Source organism: Coturnix japonica, chromosome 21, assembly GCF_001577835.2.
Source record: "Coturnix japonica isolate 7356 chromosome 21, Coturnix japonica 2.1, whole genome shotgun sequence".
Taxonomy (NCBI): domain Eukaryota; kingdom Metazoa; phylum Chordata; class Aves; order Galliformes; family Phasianidae; genus Coturnix; species Coturnix japonica.
Window position 1 is genome coordinate 561099 of NC_029536.1, and position 20846 is coordinate 581944.

General features: G+C 53.3%; 1 protein-coding gene across 2 annotated transcripts; it reads left to right on the forward strand.

Moving 5' to 3' along the window:
• Positions 1-31: 31 nt before the first annotated feature.
• NPHP4 (nephrocystin 4) lies at positions 32-20133 on the forward strand. 2 transcript variants are annotated; one of them, XM_015882497.2, is made up of 29 exons: positions 32-132; positions 508-694; positions 1187-1324; positions 2652-2824; positions 2898-2962; positions 3583-3738; positions 4254-4390; positions 4791-4939; positions 5010-5124; positions 6406-6588; positions 6667-6793; positions 8780-8826; positions 9637-9896; positions 9988-10173; positions 10710-10897; positions 11740-11900; positions 12478-12640; positions 13830-13934; positions 14039-14238; positions 14309-14526; positions 14689-14878; positions 15032-15112; positions 15229-15385; positions 15682-15767; positions 16554-16639; positions 16969-17140; positions 18062-18241; positions 19331-19474; positions 19559-20133. In XM_015882497.2, exons 2-29 carry the CDS (start codon positions 542-544, stop codon positions 19697-19699), a joined length of 4161 nt encoding a protein of 1386 aa, XP_015737983.1. In that variant the 5' UTR covers positions 32-132; positions 508-541; the 3' UTR covers positions 19700-20133. The 2 variants fall into 2 exon arrangements, with proteins under 2 accessions (XP_015737983.1, XP_015737984.1); XM_015882498.2 differs by having other exon boundaries at positions 4794-4939.
• Positions 20134-20846: the final 713 nt, after the last annotated feature.

Consider the following 20846-nt stretch of genomic DNA (forward strand, 5'->3'; position numbering starts at 1 on the left):
GTTCCCGCACCGCGTGTGGCCGTTGGGGCGTTGCGGGCTGCGGGCGGGGCGGGGCGGAGCGGGGAATCTCCCCCCCATCCCGCACGGCGGTGGTGCGGTCCGGGAAGATGGCGGAGGGACGCGGAGGGAGCGGTGAGTGCGCGGCGGGGCGACCCGCATCGGTACCGCAGCGGGACACGACACTCGTGCGGGTGTCGGAGGAGTCAACGCATAGAGGGGCCCCTATGGGTGCGGTGTGCCGTGCGCTCTGCGGGGCTCTGCACCGCACACACCGAGTGCGGAGTTGCCGGTGGTGCCACGCCGGGTAACAACGGCATCAGCCCCGGATCGGTGCTGTCCCCACGTTCAGAGCTTTGGCAGCTCTCACAGCTGGGTCGCAGGGCGCTGCTGCGGGTCCCCACCGTGCAGGAGTTGGGGGCTGGGGTCGGTAATAGGGATGTTGGGCAGAATTAAGGTCGTGCGTTTGCGCTGCTCCATGTGCAGCTCCGTGTGTGCTTTCTCCCCCAGCTGAGCATCCCCCAGCACATCCCTGCAGGAGGAGATGACCCCAAAGGGTGACATGGCCGAGTGGGAGCGGCTGTTTGCACGGAGCCGGGCCGTCCCAGCTCATGCCCAGCGCAGACACGGCGAGCCGGAGCACTCGGTGCCTTTCCGGTGCGTCCTGAAGTGCCTCGAGGGCTCCGTTGTCATGCAGGTATGGAGCTGTGAAGCCAGCAGCAGGAAGCAGGTCACACACCAGTGGCTCTACAGGACGGTGCTGGGCTGGTTGGAAATCACTTCTGCTTGTGGGACTGGGAGGGAGCTGGCATCAAAGGCCATATCAAAGTTCTGTGTGCCCCTGCAGTGTGTCTGCACAGCGCCCAGCACTCATCCCGTGTCTGTGAGCTGCTGGGAGGGCTGAGCAGAGCTCAGATCTCTGCTCCATTTACTTCCTTTTGGGGTCCTAAATCTCCCGGTATCAAAGCAGAGCTGTATCTAAATCCCATGTGCTTCCATCTACACATCCAAGCTACAATTTTAAGTGCTGCCCTTTAGGGTAGGTAAGCATTTTCTGCAGCAGGAGGGTTACAAAGATTCATCAGCATCAATGTAGAAGCTCGAGTCAGCTGTGCTCAACCCCCCAGGTTCCCTGTGCCCCCAGGTGCAGGTGAGGAGCTGTATTCCTCACACCCCCCCTCTCTTGCAGCGCTCCCCAGCTGAGCTGCAGCTCCGACTGTCCCTCTTCGATGTCGCCCACCGCCACTTCTTTGGCCACACGTGGCACAGCAGCACCCGGACCCCCAGCAGCCCCCCAGGGCAGCCCCCTCGTGTGCTCTTCAATGAGGTATGGCCATCGAGGTTGGTTGCTTTTGTGCTGGGGTTTAGGTTCCCTGCTCTGTTAGAACTTAGAGCTGGGTGCATCTCCCATGTTCCCATTGAGGCACGGTTATTAATTATGATGCGTTCTAATGGACAAGTCCTATAAGCTGCAGGCTGGATGATGTGGTGCTGTGCCTCTGTGCCAGCAGCAGAGTGCACTGTTCCTTCAGACACTGATGGGCTGAGCAGCAGCTCTTGTAGGGGTTCTGCTCTTGCACAGCACCAGGCTTTTATCCACCCGGGGTCCCTGCAGAACTTACTGCCCTAAGGCAGAACCTTGCATGGGTCCCTGGGTGTGCAGCCAGCTGCATTGCTGCTGCATACAGCTGTGTGAGGCTGCAGTCCCTGCAGCTTTGATTTCATCTCCTTGGTCAGGGTGCTGTCTAATTATAGCCTTTATTTCCACTTCAATCAATGCAGGATGAAGTTTAGCATAGATCAGAGCCACGCTTTGTGATTTATTTAAATCTCTGATGGCATCTGAAGGGCCATTGGCATATGCATTTCATCCTGGGGTGTTTGAATCATCACTCAGCCCGTGCTTTATGAATAGGGATGGGGGAAACCATGGCACAGAGTGCTGCCAAGAGAGAGGAACGCAGTGCTGCTCCACGTGCTGTGTGAGCCCATGCATGGAGTGCTGCCCTTAAGATGCAGGACATGGAAATGGAGCTCTGCGTTGTAGTTCAGAGCTCCCAAGTCTGTCACTCACCAGGTCAGCTCTGCTGGAACATTCCTGCTGCACTGATGGAGGGCTTAGAGGAGATGGGAGTGTTACTGCAACTGCTGTTGGCTTTTAGGAGCCAGCTGTAACCTTAACAACAGATGTTCTTTAGCAGCTCCTGTTCCCGTGCCATCAGTCTCTTGCAGCCTGGCCACCCGTCAACAGGCAGTGGTCATTATTTCAGCATTTTGCAATAAAAGATAATAGAGGAGCGATTTATTTCTCTGGGATGATGTGTTAATGCCTCTCTCTGTTATCCCTTCCTGGCAGCCCGTGATTGCGGCCTACGTTTTTGCTGGGACACTGCATTGTGATAATGAGGCTTTACTGGAAAGGTTGATCCCACCATAGATCCCATCCCGGGGAGGTGACCGTGCCCTGCCTTCCCTGCCCTGTTGTTTAGAGGCTCCTGCAGCCCATGTGAACCCAGCATGATACGTTGGCTGGACCCAGCATTACACATCAGCATCCCCTCCTGGTTCCTTTTACAGTGCTAACATAGAGATGTGCCCTATCCTCACTGAGAGCTATCAGCTCTCAGCTGCCCCTCTTTCCCATCTCTCCGCAGGCTGTGTACTTCCACACCTCGCTCAGCTACCCCAGCATCACGGCCGTGGTGGAGGTGGTGGCTGTGACTCCTACCCCAGAAGGGCTCTCACGGGACGTGTCGTGTGGCTTCGGGCTCATCCCACTGTTCGACAGCAGGCGGGAGCCCTCAGACCTGGCTGCCAAGGGCAGAGCGTAGGTACTGCCCCCAGGGCTGCTGCTGGGGCCTTATGCAGGAATCCACTGAGTGCTTCACCTTTGGTTTCAGGCTCAAGCTGTACCACGGGACACCACGTGCCTTACTGCACCCGCTCCTCCAGGACCCTCTAGAAAGTAAGCAGCAGCATGCAGTGCTTATCACTCCTTTCTTTGCATCCAAATGTGTGTTGGGTTTGCCTGATGGAGGCAGCAGATGTGGGCTCTGTGCCCTTGCAGCACAGGACAGACCATGTCCTTGGGCTGTGTGTGGCTGCACCGGAGATGAGAATGCGAGCCTGGGATCTGATGCAGAAAATAGCTGTTTGTTTGAATATATGGTTATTACCTTGGCTCATTTTGAGAAGCAATATCCTCACTGCACTGTGGAGAAAAGGAGCAAATTCTGTGCTGTTTTGGTACATTTCAAGGCAAATATGTTAGAAACGCTTTTCTAAGCAATGTAGTGGAAAGAAAATGTCAGGGTTATGGGTTTCCATTCCGAAGAGACGTGTTGGGGTTGGAAGCTGATAGCTGTGCTGTCCCAGCTGAGCGAGGCTCCCAGTCAAAGTCACCTTGTGTGAGATGCTGCTGGCACAGCGTGGAGGTCCATGCGCGTTGCTGGGGCTGAGATGCTCTGGGGACTGATTTTGTGCTTGCCCTGCACTGATGAGTCTGAAGGATGCGGGCAGAATGGCAGCTCTGTAGCATTGTCTCCCCACAGCTTTTGTCATTCCGTCGTGTTTTCTTTTGTCTAGAGAATAAATACATGACTGTAATGGAGAGCAGCCATCTGCAGTACAGCCTGAAGCCCCACCTGCCTCTGGAAAAGGTATTTCACCTCCTTCCTGAGAACCTCCTGGTATCTGGCCTGCAGAAGATCCCCGGGCTGCTGCCTGCACAAGGGGACACAGGTGAGGGTCCTTCATGTCCCACTGCCACCACTGGAACCGCTCCCTTCTCCATTAATTGCTTTGCTCCTGGGAAATGATGAGGGCTAAAGAATGGTTGGTTTGATTGGAGTCATTCAGAGGAGTCTTAAGAGAAGGCTGCACAGCTTGGCTCAGCTTGTCCTTGGTGGTGGTGGTGCTCTGGGCAGCCAAGAGCTGGCAGGGCTGAGGAATGAGCTGCTCCTGCACGCAGCCCTCTGAAGCATTGCCTTACGGGTGCCAGCCTTGTTCCTGTTGATCTGACAGAGAAATGATGTGATCTGGAAATGCATAGAACAGAACGACGCTGTCATCCGTTTGGCAGTGGTAAATTCTTCTGCTGAGGGCAGGCAGCAGCACAGCGCAGTGGTCCCATCTTGTGGCTGTCAGGAGAAATCCTGCCTGGCTTATGCTGGAGATGCTTTTCTGTTCCATTTCATGCCCATAAGCTGGGGCTGCTGGCTGTCCCAGTGTGGCCCTGTTGCTGTGTGTCACTGCAGGTGATGCCTTCCTGAAGCCACGGCTCATGGGGACGGCCCCCTGCTACCTGGACCAGCTCTGCATCCGCCTGCACCCTTCTCTGAAGGAGTTTGAGGAAGAGCTGCTGGAGCAGCTGAGCAGCGACCGCTTGCTGAAGGTGATGCCTGTGTAATTAAATGGGGAGAGATGAGCTGTGTGCCAGTGCTTGTCCTCGGGTGGAGTGGGAGCGTTCAGATGAATGGCTCTGCAGCCCCGGTTCTGCTTAGTGCCTGCTTTTCCTGCTGCAAAAGCCTTTTGCTTTGTTTCATAGACAGGTGGGGATGAGCACACAGGTGCTTTATGTTGGATACCTTGGGCATCCAGAACCTGATCAGCAGAATTTGGGTCAGCTGCTCTAAAAAAGACAAAGATGTAGGGCTTCCCTTGGCACTGTGCAGGTGGCCCTTCCACCTCCTGGGTGTGCACTGAGTGCTCAGCCCTGAGCTGTGCTGCATGGGATGGGGGCAGCTGTGTCCCTGCTGTGGGCTCAGTGCCTGTCCCCTCATCTCTGCCCGTAGCAGGATGTTGGCAGCACGCTGTGCGTGCAGGAGCGGCGGCTGCATGTTGGTGTGCACAATGGGCTGCGCTTTGTCCAGCCCCCGCAGGTGGCCATGCTGCAGCCAGCATCTGAAGTGGCCAAGGGACAAAGCACCAGCCCCACGGACAGGTAAGGGATGCACAAACTGTGCCCTGCTGCCTGCAGGGTGCAGCCCTTCCTCCTCCTCCTTTCCTTGCAGCGCTGCAAAGCAGGCACTGCTGCTGCGGAGCCGCCTGCAGCTGAGTGAGATGGTTGCCCACCCGGCCTTCGGGGTCTGCTTCCAGCTGGAGTATGTCATCTGTGCTATGGCCAAGGTGGGGCCAGGGCTTGGGGGGGGGGGTGGTGGTGGTGGGAGAAACCCTGCTACTTTTTCAGCACTTTCAGCATGTTCAGCCCTTCCTGTGCTTTCTGTACCCTGGTTTCTGCAGTGCTTTACAGGGCTGCTGTGCCCCTGGGACCTCTGAGAGCAGAGGAGTGTGGTAGTTGTGGGCAGGAGGAGGGCTGCTCCGTGGGGGCACAGCATCTCCGGGGCTCCAGCAGTGCTCCCTTTGCTGCTGATGGAGGGATCCCTCCTGGGCTGCCTCCTCGTGCTGGAGGAGCTGAGGCCAATATCTCACATCAGAATGTCGGAGTGCTTTCTGCAGCACTGGGTGAAATGTGCCACAAATGGGCTTATTAAGTCATTTTAATTATATGGTGTTAAATTCTCTCCTCTGCGTGTATGTAGATGGAGGAACACAGCCTGCAGCAGTCCTGGCGTGTTCTGGAGAACCCATTTGGAGAAATTCAGCTTTATTTTTTAATTCAAAAAGCTCTTTTCTTTAGAATTCAGCCTAAAAGAGATTAACCCCTCCTGTTCCTTTTGGGTTTGCTCATTGCTGAGGTCTTTCTGGCAGCTGAAATCTGATGCTTTCTGGGCCTTGAAACTATGAGACCTGACTGCTTGTGGAGCTCCCTCAGTGATGGGGATGCATACAGGGTGCTGGTCCCCCAGCATCACCTCTGGGTGCTGCTCCTGTGTCTGGATTGATTGGGATCGACTCCTTACGAGTCCCCAGTTGTCCTGCTGAGGTGGCAGTGTGGGGGTCACTGGTAACACAGTGAGTGCAGAGCCTAATCCCAGAGCTGATTGCTGAGCTGGTCAGTGCTGTAATTAGCAGCCGGCAGGAGCTGGGCACTGATTGCCAAGGCTGGCAGCGAGCTGTGTGTTTGCCTCAAGTCTGCACCCCTTGGCTTAAGGAGAGGCTGCTGAGGCACTGGGGTAAGCAGAACCCTCCAGACTCTGCTCTGTGTGGGTTTCCCATCGCTGGGGAGAGAAATAACACAAAAATAGACAGCTGAGTGCAGAGGGGAGGGCTGCAGCTCCTCAGCTGCAGGTTGCATTGCTGCTTGGTGCAGCTGAGCTCTCATTGCCCAGTTGCTCTGTTGGGGGGGGATTCCTGGTTGATGTCTGCTGCTGGTGGGGCTGCTGGGCTCAAACATTGGAGGCAGAGATGGGCAGGGAAGGGCTGTGCTGCAGAGCGGTGTTGTTGCTGCAATTATCCTGAGCGTGGTTGCATGGAAGGGAGGCATTTGTGCTGTGTGCTCTCCTGCAGGCTGCAGCTGGCAGTGCGTTGGGCCCAGCAGCTGCCATGCACACGGTGCGCTGGGCGCTTTGGAGCCCCTTCCTGGGTGCCACCTCGTCCCCAGTGCTGCTGCCCCTACGTGGTGGTGCCCATCCCAGCCCCGGCCAGACCATGGTGTACAGAAACCCTGCAGACAGCGAGAGCTCCCAGGAGGTAAGGGCTGCTCTGTTCCCATCAGCACGAGGATGTGTGTGGCTTTTCTCTAACAGCCCTCCAACTTGAACATGGCAGGTGAAGCGCATCGCGTCGGGTTCTGTCCAATTCCACGTTTCCAGCGATGCAGAACGTCGTGTAACTCCTGCAGACATCTCGAGTAAAGCTGGGAAGGAGCTGGAGGAGCCTCCTACGCCGTCACTGAGTGAGTGCTTTCTGTGTTGGTGGCATTTAAAATACAGAACGTGGCAGTGCTATCCAATGCTTTATGAATTACTGTAGGGAGGGGACTTGAGGCTGGTGTGATTTCAACCCTTCTACCTGTTACCTTGTCACATCCACCCGTGCTATGGGAGCAAAGCCACGTGCAGGAGTTGCACTCGTTGCCCTTTGTGCTCCTGCTGGGTCACTCTGACAGTGTTTGGGTCTTAGTGCTGAACAAAGCAGCTCTTGGAAGGGCCTCGTGGCCCCACCAGCAATGTGCTGCTCCCTGCCAGCACCGCTGCTTATCTCTGTGATCGTAATCCTTCCAGATGGCCGAGGATGGGAGAGGTGTCACTTATAGGCTGTGAGTAATAAATAATCTCGTTGAGCTGGAGTTCCTGGAGCGTGACAGCAATGCGTGTTTAATCAGCGCCCGCCTCTTACGAGGGGGGGAGAACCAAGGCTGCTTGTGTGTATGTGCGACTGCATATATAGCACAGGGGGCAGATGGTGGGGATCTCAGCACTGATCTTGTGTGCTTTGGAGATGGAAAGGGCTTCTTTGCCTTGGGTTTGAGCAGTGACAATCTGCTCCCGTTTGTGCAGCTTTGTTGGTCGGTTCCCCCCTGCTTTGATCAGTGGGAGCCAACCTGGAGGTCTGCTTTGCTCCGTGCTTTGCACTGGGATCCAAATCAGGCTGCGCACCTTGTCTGGGGCAATTTAGTGGTTCTGCTATGGGAGGAGCTGCTCCTCTCCCACTGCTCCTTTGCTTTTAGTCCTTTCCCATCTGTGGATGTGCACGTGGGGTTGCTCCCGACGTTGCTGCCTGTTTAAACATCAACGTGCGAGTTGATGACCTGATTAATGGGGTGTTGGTACCACGAGGTGGCAGTGGCACCGCGGCTTTGCTGCTTGATGGGAGCCCATGGCACATCCAGCTCCGGGCTCGCTGCTCTCCAGGGCTGAGTTTGTTGGTTCAATGGACATCACAGGGGAAATCATTGAGGGTGAGACGGTGCTGGAGTTGTTGGGGTTTGCTGGGTGAGGCTGCCAGCAGCATTGCTGAGAGGCGTTTTATTCCTGGTGTTGCTTGAAGGATCTGTGTGCATTCCAGCTGGTGTCAGTGCAAAGAGCAGTGGATGTGAATGCAGACTGATGGTGACCCTCTGCTCCCAGGTGCAGGGCTTGGGGGTGTGGGGCACCCCGACCTCCCTCCCTTCCCCCAGGGATGGATGTGGGGGCTCAGCTGTGCATGGAGCTGATCCTGGGGTCTGGCAGATGGGCAGGGAACCCTTCTGCACTAACAGCTCCATGTACCTCTGTGCACCGTTGCTTTAGCGACAGCCAAAGCCATTGTAATGGAAAGAAAACAATATTTTAGACATAAAGAAAGGGGGGTGATTTCCAGTGAGCAATAATGAGAACAAAACAGCAGAGATTAGACGTGGTTGAAAAAGCAACCTGAAGTTGCCAGAAAACATCTGTGTTCCTGCTCTGCTCTAAAGGCTTTGCTGCCTACTGGAACAGCGAGTTCATCCGTGCCAGTGAGCAGACCAGCCAAATATAAACACTGCATAAAACTCGCAGCGTTTGGGGGCATGAATGTACAAACAGATGAAAGGAGTGACAAGAAATAATGGAGGAGCTATGAAAACCTTAAGTATCCTAAAAACTTTCACGTCTCATTAAGCAATCCACTTAGCCAGTGCCACATGGCTTTAAGGGAAACCGCAGCACTGTCTGAAGATGGAGGAGCTGTGTTTTTACAACAGGAAAATCTTGCTGGCAGATTCAGATTCCCAGCAAAATAACCACTCAGTGCAGAGATGTGCTACGTGTTCCCCTGCAGGTAGCGGTGTTAATGGGGGAAATAAGCCAAGCAGGTTGCTGGGAGGTGGTGGGCTGCCTCGCAGGGCTGTGCCCATCCCTGGGCAGTGGGGCTGTGTTGGGTGCTGGCTTTGCTGAGCTTCTTCTGTGCTTCTCTGCAGGTCTGCGCTCTCAACTGCACCCGGCGACCTCCACACAGGGACCAGGGGTGAGTGCTGCACATACAGTGCTATCACTGTGCTCTCATTATTACCTCAGGGCCTTATATTTTGGGAGGTTTTCTTCCCCTGGCTGCTTGCCTTCCCCACGTGGTTGTGTTGCTGAGCCCCACGGGCAGCAGGCAGCGACGTTCCCACATCACGAGGTTCAGTTTGGTTGCTGACAGAGTTGTCTGAAGTCCCATTGATTGCTGGTTTTCAGGGCTGCTGTGGCTGTGCAACACTTGGCATGTGCAGCTAAAATCCGAGTTAGCAGAGGGAGGAAAGCGAGTTCTATGTATAATTTGCTGGACAAAATCCTCCGAGCTGTTTTCACACCCCAAGTGTATTTTTAAGGACTGTTCTGGGTTTTGACAAGCCAGATTTGCTGGGCACTGCTGTCCCATGGTGTGTGCCAATGGCAGTGTGCTTCGTGGAGAGCTATCAGGATTTAAGACAAGCTGCAGATACTCACATCTTGTTGTGGGGATCAATGCACACAAATATTTGTGATGAAATGAAGTGCTTCATAGGACTGCATGAAGCCGTTTGATCTTTCTGCTGCCTTTTCCTATTCCTCTCTTTGCAAGAGAAAGTACAGCGTGGCTGCTAAAGCAAGAAGCAGAGGTGTGAACCTGCAGGCAGCCAAGCTGTGCTGTTCCTCAGCGGAGCAGGGATGCTGCTGTGCCAAATCTGAGAGCAAACAGCATCTGAGTGGCACAGACTGCTGGCAGAACCTGGCCAGGGCTGTGTGGGTTGTGGCGTGGTGTTGCTTTCCCTGTACATCATTGCTCTGTTCATCGCAGCCTCTTCCCTTCCAGCTGTCCCTCTCCCAGCTGTTGGCCTCACCGCAGGGCAGGGATGGGCGCGTGGTGCCACGTAGCCGCAGTGCCCCAGCGCCCCGGTCCCGCAGCACACAGAAGGATGGCCACACCGAGCACACTGCTGCCATCACACACCTGGAGGCTGACCTGGGCTCGGGCTCCCCACACGTGGATGCCTCCAGTGGTGGGCACCTGTGGGTCCTGCCCTTTGCACCATTGCAGCCACCCATCACAGCTGTGGGGCTGCCTGCTGGGAGGTGAGGGCTGTGGGGCTGAGATTTTGGGGGGTTGCCATGGGTTGGTGCTGCTGTTACCACTCACTCAACGTCATTTCTTTGCCATTTCCAGCACTGCACTCAGCCGTGCCATGTTGATGCTCCTGCACAGCACCGGCTTCCCAGAGATCCTGGATGGCAACAAGAAGCCTGTGCGAGTCACAGAGCCACTGGAGCCTGCGTGTTACAGTCCTCAGCTGGAGGAAGTGGATGCTCTGCAGAGCAATGAAATAATCCTGCAGTTCCTTGCATTGAGCAGGTGAGGTCTGCAGGGCTTCGAGGTGCCTTTTGGGGTAGAAGCCTTTGCTCATGAGCTGCTTCTCCCAGTGCCTGCCACAAAAGTAAAGCCATGAAGAGCTCCAAAATGATATCATTGCTCTCTCAAGGCACTCTTATGATGCATTCCAGTTTCTTTGTGGTATACCTTGGCCATGCATTGGTATCAAACTAGCTAGTGCAGGGTTCCTACTTAAAGCAAGTTATGGAGGGGAGCTGAGTTTTTGGGAAGCCATCCATGAGGGCTGTTTTCTCTCTCTGAGGCACTGCTCACAGCTCTTCCATAGATGGTGAGGGTAAAATGTTACTTCTGCTTGGCTCTTCCGTCACAGCATATGGCAGAAGGCAGCTGGAATTGGGAGGCCTTTGGAAAGCAAAGGCAAACCATATGCCCGCTGTCTTCAGAGAAGTCCAAATACTTTCCATGCTACTGATCTTCTCTTGTTCTTCTGCTTCTTGTTGGGTGAGGAGCTTATTATCCAAACAAGGCTGACCAAAGCCACTCTCCTCTTTCTCCAGGGCTCCTCAGGAGGCGATGGAAGGGACATGGCCCAGGACAGTGTTCATTACCTTCCAGTTCTACCGCTTCCCACCGGTCACCACCCCGCGGCTGCAGCTGGTCGATGTGGATGGCGAGAGGGCAGCTGGGTCTGCTGCACCAGCACAAGTGCTGCTCCAGCTGAACAAGGATGGGACCCCGAGCACTGGTGGGCTCTGGTCCTGGTGTGGTTAACATCCTCACATGGCCCATCCTCTTTGGGATGGAGCAGGAGGGCTGGGAGAGAAGCAAGGCCACCCTGTGTGGGTGGGAGGTTGGTTGTGCAGTTGAGGGTTGAGGTCTCAATGGTGTTGCATATAGTTCATCAAGTTGACTTGTTCTTTTTTTAGTGTATGGGCCGTACTGTTGTGTTACTGTACAAGGAAAAGCCACCTGGGAGGTTTAAACAACACTTAATGGCTCAATTGGCATTTTTGTCAATCAGATTTAGGCATGCCTCCAGGCCAAGGGAATGGACTGCTATCTGCTTTCATTGCAAACCTCCATTAGTTTATGTGGCACATAATTAAAAGTGTTCAGAACGTCAAACCGTGAAGTCAGACATCAATAAGCATCAGTGACATGATCCAGACACCAGCACTGCTGACTGCAGCCGGGGCTGAGCGCGTTTAAAAAGGGAGGCAAGGCATTAAAGCCAAGTGCCTGCAGTAATCTCATCTGATTCTCTGAGCAAAATGCTTCGTCTTTCTCTTTGTGACTTATTAAATTCCTGTCCCGGGAGATGCTTTCAGTAAAGCTCCTTCCCCACCTGGAGTTATTGATGGCAAAGAGGGGTCCCATGCAGGGGTCCTACCCAGTGTGATTGATGGGGTTAAGCTGCACTGCACAGAATAGGAGGGTGCTGGGGGTGGGCTCAGGTGCTGTCACACCATTCTGGTTCAGCAGCAGCCCCACACCTGGCTTTCCATGCTCCCTGTGACAGCATGCTTGTGTGCAGGCAGGGCCCAGGGGATGCAATACAAGCCTTTATTGCTGTGCTGTTTCTTGCAGGAGCCCCAGGGCTGCAGCTGAGGTTTGCGGTGGACTCCACCTTCCTGAGGCCTGGGGAGCAGCGTGTCTTCATGCACTACCTGGCTGAGCACAGCCTGCAGATGGACGTCTGGGATGGGGACTCACTGCTGCTGGTCGGCTCTGCTGCTGTTAAGCTGAAGGTAAGGAGCCCTTCTCCCTCAGCCTTAATGACTGCTAATGATGAGGGAGAACTGCTTAGCATGCAAGAGTTTCAAGACGGGTCTGACTCTTCCTTCTGTCCTGTGCCGAGATGCTGTTAGATTACCCTTGAGTCTTCAGTAATCAAGTTTTTATCAGCCACTTTGTTTAACGGAGACTGATGTCAATCTGACAAGCCTGTAATCACAGGATTTGTCATCTTATCCTTGAAAGCGACGGCGGAGCATTAACTTTCTTCCCTGGAACTTCTGTGCCACGCTGAGGCTTACTGGATAGAAAAATTAAAGCAGGCCTAGGAAATGCAGAGACATCTTTATCCAGATCTCTTAATCTCTTGGATCTGAGTTGCCCCAGTAACTAGTTACCCGAACGCCTGGCTGTTATCTTCCTGGGGAGAAGCTGCAATGAAAGAGCTGCGTCTGGGGCAGCCTGGGAAAGAAATGCATCTGCTGAGAGTGGGAGATGGGTGTGTGTGATGGGGCTCTGTGCTGTGATAGAGGCACAGCAGCCTCTATCCTGCTGGAGGTGGGTGCTGCCCTATCCCTGCTTCCTCTACAGCCCCTGCTGCGCCAGGGCCGGCCGGCTGTCAGGACTCTGCATGAGCTGGAGGTTGGCACCACTGTATATGAGCAGGATGCAGCAGCAGGCAGGGATGTGCTGCGACCCCTGGGTGTCCGTGTGGCCGTGCGGGGCCGCCTGCACCTCTGCCTGGCCAACATTGGTGAGTACCCTCTGGAGCCCTTCATAGTGTTGCAAAATGTTCCAGAAAGCAAAAAGCTTTTCTGAGATACCCAACAGAGGGTGTCAGCCCTGTGACTGGGGGAGGCAGATGCTGAGCTTGGAGGCATGGAGCGCCCTGATGCTCTGCCCACCATCCCCACCTCCTGCAGGGTAGCACTGAGGCTGATGGATGCAGGCAGTGATACACAGGTGGGTAGCAGGGATGGGATGAATGGCAGAGCAGCCTGCATCAGAAACCAGAGCTGCTGAGGGTGTTATTCATCCCGGAGTGCAGCGGGTATTTTGTTATATTTAATTCACCGTCCTATAAATGTGCAGTGACTCCAGGTTTTAAACTCTTATCTTATAATGGAGCTAATCTTTCTTCTGAAGATATCTTAAATTGTCATTTTCCTACTTTGCCTGCAAAAGGATGATAAGCTCCTGGGAGGGGGGATGTGAGATTCACAACCCAGAGAGGAGTTTAACTCCAACCTGGCAAAAGAAAGGGGAAAGGAAAAACACTCCATTCCAGGACAGCAGCGGCCCTTTGGTTGCTCTGGCCTTTCAAAACACTTGTTTATTTTCCTTTTCTTTAAGTAAATTCCAACTACCTTCAGTTGGTGTCTGAGGGCTCTTGGTGCCTTGGGCTCCAGGCATGAAGTGGTGGTGGAGCAGGTTTGTGGTTCTGAAACGTCACCAAGTGAGGATGGAAACCTGAGCTGGTTCCAAAGGTTGACATTAAGTCACTTGGACGTCCCCATTGCTGTTCAGTAGGAAACTGCTCTGTCACTTAGAGAAAAGATAGATGGAGTGCAATAGCAATAGGATTCCAGAGGGATCATCGTGAAATGCAGAGAACATTGTAAGCAATGAGATATTTGCTTCCACTTTTTTAAACTGTCTGTAAAGATCTGTGGTGGGAATAACATTTTCCGGTAGATTTTGTGACACTTTAAGAGATCTATGACAATTTAAGGGGAAGAAAATGTTGGGATGTAAGTGCCTGGTAATTCAGAGGAGGTGGATGTGTGCTGGCTGTTGTCTTTCTGTTGGTTATCACCAGCACTGTCTGCTCCATGTCCTGGCTGGCTGTAACCTCCTGCTGTTACTACATGCTGCTGGTCTGCATAGCCCAGCACTCCATCCCAGCCCTGAGATGGGGCTGACCCCAGGCTCTGCCCCACCAGGTCACCACTGTGGGGAGACCCCCGTGAGCCCTGGCTGCCCATCACTGCCCCACACCCACATTGTGCCCTCTCCAGGCAGTGGCCATGAGCTGACCCTGCATTCTGGTGAGTCCTTCTGGGGGTGCTCAGCCCCTCCCTGCCATCCCCAGACTGGGGGGTGCCATCCTGCCTCGCACAGAGCTGGTGACCTGAGTGCTGTGTCCCTGCAGATGTCAGGGTATCTCGGCCCCGTAGGCTGGCTGAGGTGGATCCTGAGCTGGCTGCCATTCTGTGGAGGCACCAGCTGGAGCAGATCCCAGAACGCTTGTGTGAGTCTCATGAAGCCACAGCCATCCAGCAGCACGAGCCGCAGTGCTTGGCGGTGGAGCAGCAGCAGGATGGTGCTATCTGCAGGATCCCACAATACATGGTGAGGACAGGCCGGGTGCTTGGCACAACCTGTGCTGCCTCTGGGCTTATTGTCCCCTTCATCCCTGCAGGGCTCCATTGAGCAGCACATGAAGTACCTGCAGATCGTCAGTGCCTACCGGGAGCGCGTCAAGCACCGGTATATCACCCAAGTGCTCAGACAGGCCATGACCACCACCTACACTTTGTATGCCACGCTGGGGACGGCTGAATTCTTTGAGTTTGTCCTGAAGAACCCCTACAACGTCCAGCAAACGGTGACGGTTGAGGTTGATCACCCCGAGCTCAGGTAGTGGCCAACAACCATCTGTGTGTGTGTGTTTGTGCTCATAGTGCCCGTGGGGTCTGTTCACCATCTCCTGTCTGGTTTGGAGCTGGACCTTTCCCAGCACACATCTGTGGTGATGGGGTGGTACGTGCTGCCAACCAGCTCCATCTCTCGCTCCTCCAGTGTCATACTGGACCCGAGGGAATGGCGGCACTTCAAGGAGCTGACCCACACAGCCACCCCGCTGGAGGAGGACATGTTCCACCTGCGGGATGACCTCAAGCCTCAGGTCTACCTGCGCCCCGAGGAGACCGTGCACATTCCCTTCCGATACCAGACGTTCTCTGCAGAGCCAGTTGTTGCAGCATTGCTGGTATGCTGGGAGCTGCATCGTGTTTGGGTGCAGAGTGTGGTGACATTGCCAAGGAAACACTGCTTATGTGTCATGGGGCTTTTTCCATGACAAAACCAAGTGATATGGTTTTCCATGACAAAAGCACAAAACCAAGTGCTCTGTTTCCTGCAGGGGCCAGTGGGGCTGAGCAAGGAAGAGAATGCAGGGAGGATGCAGGAGGAGTCAAGGGCTGTGCAGATGAAGACCATCCAGGTGGGGATGCAGAGACACGTGGGGCTGCCTGCCAGCCCCAGCAATGGAGTGCTGACCTCACCATGCTGTTCCCATGTCTGGCACTGAGCTGCTCTGCCCTCCTTCCCCCCATGCAGGTGGCTTTCTCTGTGAGTGAGGGCAAACCCATTGCGCTGCTGCAGGTGAAGGTTGAGCCCCGGCCCCACGTGGTGGATCAGACCTTCCGCTTCTACCACCCCGAGCTGACCTTCCTGAAGAAGGCCATCCGCCTGCCTCCATGGCACACGCTCCCAGGTGATCCTCAGGGCTCTGCCAGCAGGTGGGGGTGGCATCCAGAGAGCGATCCGGGATGCTTTCTCTGCTTCTTGGCATCGTCAAAGGCTGTTCATGATTCTGCTATGGCCTTTGGGCTTCCTTGCTTGCTTTCTATCCATCTGCTTGCACTAATTTTGTACTCTCTTGAACCGGTCTGACCCGGTTGTTCTCCCGTAGCTCAACATAAGGGATTGCAGCTCACAGCTGCGTGATGGTGTAGAATAAAACATGAATAAAACGCTCTGTAATGTTACATGTGCTGTTGTCTCTTCCAGGAGCTCTGGTGGGGATACGGGGTGGTGAGCCTGAGGTCCATGTCCGCTGCAGTGACCCCAACGTGATCTGTGAAACCAAAAACATGGTACCACTTACACTCCTATGTCGCTTTGTCTTGTATCCTTCTGCTGTGGTTTCTTGTTTTAATCAACCCGTGGCAGCATCCTGATTTATCGGCCTATAGGGATGAAATACTGGCTGTGATTAAGGCAGAATTGCCTTCGGTTCCAATTGAAACAAGCTGCATTGTTTTGGTATCCGATGCTTCATGTTGTGCCTGTTTTACTGGAGAGTAAATAGTTCAGGGTTGGTTCCAGCCTCATTTCCCTCCTGACCTGGTGCAAATCAATACTGGTGTCTTCTTTACTATGTTCCTCTTTGGATCAAGCCCTGAAAGGTGCTTTGTGTGTCTCCCCAAACACCGCTCCTGTTTTGTGCTTCCCTGTGAGGTCTGCAGGGCTCTCTTTCTGCTGCTTGAGATAGAAGTGGAAATGAATCTGTGTGTGTGTGTGTATAAACAGAGGCAGTGGTGAAGGGTAGTTACTAATTTCCAGTGCATGATCCAATGGTAATTGGATTATGGCTTGTTAGGAAACTTAGGGAAAAATTGCCCAAATTTGATTACAGCTGCAAACCTGGAATGCAAGAAGTCGTTTGTGTCCTCTTTTGTAATTAAAAACACTGGAAGAGCTCAACCAAGCTGTATGATAACTTAATAACGTGGTTTTTAACTAGATCCTGAAAGCATCTGCTGTTGTAAGTGGGTTGGTGTGTTTTTTTTTCCTTGATAGAAAGGAAACCCTGGAGTCCTCATTAGCTGGTTTGATCTCCAGGTTAACCATCCTAACGATGCTCTGATTTCTGTGCGCAGGGTCCTGGGGAACCACAGGACGTCTTCTTAAAAGTAGCTGGAGGACCGAGCCCACAGATCAAAACATTTTTTGTTGCTATTTATACGTAAGTAACAGGAGCCAGAAAGAAGAGAAGGGACCACCCCGAGCACAGGCAGAGCAGGAGGAGCGTTTCCCATCAGTGTTCTCTTGCTGGTTCCCCAGCTCTGCTTGCTGAGCTGGGCAGGAGGCTTCCCAAAATACCCGTTTGCTTTTCCAATCTCTCTTAAATAATGGTGTGAGTGTAGGAGATGGCCTCTCTGTCTGCAGGCTTAATTCATTCTCTCTGCATGAGCAAGGCTGAAATTCCTTTGGAGACGTTTGCCCAAAGCTTGAGGTGCTCTTGGGGCCGAATGCACCAAGTATGGACTGTGCCATTGCTTTGTTCTGCTGCAGGGATCCCTGGCTGGCCAAACCGCAGCGCATCTGGCAGGTCTACCTGCATTCCCTGCAGCGTTTGGATGTCAGCTGCACTGCAGGGCAGCTCTCCCGCCTGGCCGTCCCGCTGCGCGGCACCCGCACCCTGCGCAGGGTGAAGGCGTTCTGCTCCCATCCCCATGAACTGAAGGTAATGCCATGGGGGTCCCTGCTGGGTCCCCTTGGGGGCTGGCCTGGGTTGGTAGCACTGTGAGCCTTGGAAATGCAATGGGTCCCGTTTGGAGTTAGGGAGAATGTACTGCCTTTGTGATAATTACCTCTTGATTAAAGCTGTCATGTGTAGGATCGTCGGTACAAAACCCCAGAGGGCAAATTATCTGCGTTAATGAGACTATCTGAAGACTATTAATTTCTTTTAGAATTCATTTAGTCATAATTGTAAATGGGAGTAATGAAAGGAACAAAAACTCCCTTCCTGTCCCATAAATAAAGGAAAAAAATCCCAGCTATCAGAGGCTGCAAGAAGGAACGAATCCCATTGAGGATGGGAGCACGGAGGTGTGTGCCATTGAATCCAGGCTTGGGGACTGCCTGCAGCCCATCCCATACCAGCATTGTGCCTCGGCTGTGCTGATGTTGGGTTCTGCTGCAGTGCTCAAAGCGAGCAGTGTGGGTAGGAGAAGATCCCTGCAGCTCTTGGGAAAGTGCTGGTAGGGTCCTCTTGCTGTTGGTATGGGCACTGTCATGCAGCCAGATCTTCTACATTAATATAGATGGGATTAAATATTCCTATCATAGGTGTACGTTCCTTAGTGTAATCAGAGCTCATTTGTATTCTGAGCTGGACTTCATGGAGGTGCAGATTCCCTCCCAGCTGTTCCTGCCATGGGGTGCCTGCCTGCCTTCCAAAAACGATCTGCACGCCGTTTGTCTTCATTTATTCCTCTGCTCCCTCTCAGGGGGGGATGCTGGCGGCAGCTGTGAGCGATGCTGATGCTGTCTCCTCACTGAGGACACCCTCTGTTATGGCTTTTTGTGACTTGTAGCATCGGGAACTGAGGGAGGAGGTTCTGATGGGCCCTGAGCTCCTTCCTCTGCTCTGTGTTTGCAGGTGGACCCAGCAGATGCGTTCTTCCTGCCCTCCAATGGCCTCGTGGATCTGTTTGTGGGTGTGAGGCCGCTCCGGGCTGGCAGCAGATTCTTCTACCTCAACCTGGTGGATGTGGAGTGCCACCAGCTGGTGTCCTCCTGGCTGCTCTGCATCACCTGCCGGCAGCCTCTCATTTCCAAGGTACTCACGGGGAGGAGGGTCAGCATGGTGACCCCATTGGGCTGGGGGCTGTGCCATGCTGATAGCCCGGGGCTGGCTGCTGCTTATTGCTTCATCTACACCCACTTTTGGCATGTATTCTCCTCCTCTGTGCATGAGGAGGGATGTGTGCTGGGGGCTGTGCTGCTGTGCTATCGATTGCCAGCCGAGCGCTTGGTCTTCGTGCAGACGCTGCCATTATTCCCAACTGTCACGAACAAGGATCCTAAAGCCAATTTCTAAGAATTACTGACAGATTAGAGATTAACTGTCCTCTTTGAGTTAATCTCCTAAAGCGGTATTGCAGTGTAACTCTGGGTCACTTGTCTTTACCTGCCACAATTGCAGGATGTGTGTGGACTCTACCCGTGCTGCCTGTTCCTATGCCCATTTCCCCACCTCTCTTAAACACTGGAGCACATGTTTAGCCTTCTAGTGCCTGAATAATCTCACTGAAGCCCACCGTAAAGTATCTTTCAGCCTGTTTTGAAGGCAATTCCACGCTGAGGAATGTCAACTCTGAAGTATACCCAGTTGTGAAATTAAAGTTACAGCATGCTGCTTTCTATTAGCACTGCACTAGGTTAGGGCTTTGCTCAAAGATAGCAAATTAGATCTCCCAGTTAATGTGTTCGTTTTAGAAATGTTTTTCCTGGAACACTCGGAGCTGGATGAGGTTGGAGAGCAGCATTTAAACTGATGTCACTCCACTCCTGATGAGCTCGAGCCCCACTCCCTGTGCTCTGCCATGTTATCTGAATTAGCACCGTGGTTATCCCCATGGAAATAAATTAATTAGTCGGAGCGTTGGTTGGCCAGTCCCCAGCTGCTCCTCTGGCCCTTTGTCACCCGGTCTCATAATTAATTCTGTGGATGTAGTGATGCAAACTGCAGCCTGAGGAGAGATGCTTTTACTCAGAGGTCGTTCCACGTGTAGCTGATGGCAGGAACTGAGTGCACGGAGCAGAAGGGGAGTGGGACAGAGCAGCAAGGTGTGCTGGGCTGCCCCTTGGGTGCACAGCAAAGCAGCCTAGGCTCTGTCTGACCTCAGTGCTGTTCTGTGCCTTGCAGGCCTTTGAGATCACCATCCCTGCGGGCAGTGGGAAGGGCTCCAACAAGCGCATCACCTACACCAATCCCTACCCCACACACAGGCTGTACTTTCTGGTCACCAGCCGGCCTGATTTGCTGCAGTTCAAGGAGGACTCCTTTCAGGTACACCCCTACCCCTATAGGAGCTTCATCAGGCCCTGTGATGCCCCCCAGCCCCTCCCCATGTGCCTGCTGTGCTGTGTGCAGGTTGCTGGTGAGGAGGTGTACACCATCGGGCTGCGCTTTGCTCCAAGTCAGAGCGTGGGTGAGGAGGAGATCCTGATCTACATCAATGACCACGAGGACAAGAACGAGGAGACCTTCTGTGTGAAGGTCATCTACTATTGAGGCCATGGCACGGCTCCTGGTCCTCGTTTGGGCAATGCACTGAGCTCCACAATGAGCACAGCACTGTGCAGGTAAAGGGACTGGGCCTGCTTCTCACCTCACCCCATTGAGCATTGGGGTCCCTCTGGCCCTATAGGAGCCCCATGGTGAGTATGAGACCTGGGCTGCCCTGTGCTCAGAGTGGGGGTGGAGGAATGTTTGCTAACTGTGCCACAACTGCAGAAGGTCTTAATTCTTGTGAAACGTTTTGAACGTTTTATTATAAGGTTTTTTGGTTTTTTTGAGTCTTTGTGTGTTTTTTTAACTTAAAGTTTACAAGATATTTCTAAACTATTTTATGCCAACATCAAATGTTGCACAAACGAATCGTTGTTTGGAGTTGGTAAAGCTTTTGTACTCTTTTTAGATCAATAAAGTTTGCTACTTAGCTCTGACAGCATCATGATCTTCCCTTCTGTGGACAGGGCCCTCCCTATAGCACCAAACCCTCCTGGGAGGGGGGGGGATGCTTGTGGTCCCCCCACCCAATGTGGTGTCAACCCATGTAGGTCCCAGTACTTATGGGCAGATCACGCCCTGTATCACATCTATGACTGAAGAGCAATGGCCCTCCCGCAATCTGTTTTAATCTTGTTTGCTAAAAAGCTCCCGTTCTCCCTCACTACTTTACTTACACCGCGTTTATTTCTGTTAAGTCACAGTCATTAGTACCCAGAAAACATCAAGCAGCACCTAATTTTCTGATAGCTCCACTTTACTTAATGGATTAGAAGGAAGCGGCCGGCCCTGCTGGATTTTAATTTATCTGCCCCTTCTTACAGTGCTGACTTGTTTGGCCTTGATGTAACTATTGGAAATCCACGGTGAGTTCTATTGAGGAGAAGATTCATTGTGCAGAGGGGGGAAAAAGGAGATAACAAAATCAGCTGCCCTCCCACCAGCACCGGCCCCTTTCTCCCTTTGGCCCCATGGGGTGGGTGTGCACGTGGCACACAATTGCTTGTTGTGGTTTATTAGTGTGATGATATTGGTAGCCCTGTTGAAGCTGTGTGCTGGGTTACTGTGCTTCCTTAGGACTGATGGGAAATGACAGCTCGTATTTGAAGAAATTATTGCTCTGTCTCCAGTGCAGAGAAGAGGTGCCTCT

Bases quoted from the DNA above. Each gene is read 5' to 3' on its own strand.
- NPHP4 (XM_015882497.2), top strand. From the start codon at position 542: ATGACCCCAAAGGGTGACATGGCCGAGTGGGAGCGGCTGTTTGCACGG. The intron at 11,901-12,477 runs GTAAGGAGCCCT...CTTCCTCTACAG, and splicing joins CTGCTGCTGTTAAGCTGAAG to CCCCTGCTGCGCCAGGGCCG. The intron at 16,640-16,968 runs GTAAGTAACAGG...GTTCTGCTGCAG, and splicing joins TTTTTTGTTGCTATTTATAC to GGATCCCTGGCTGGCCAAAC.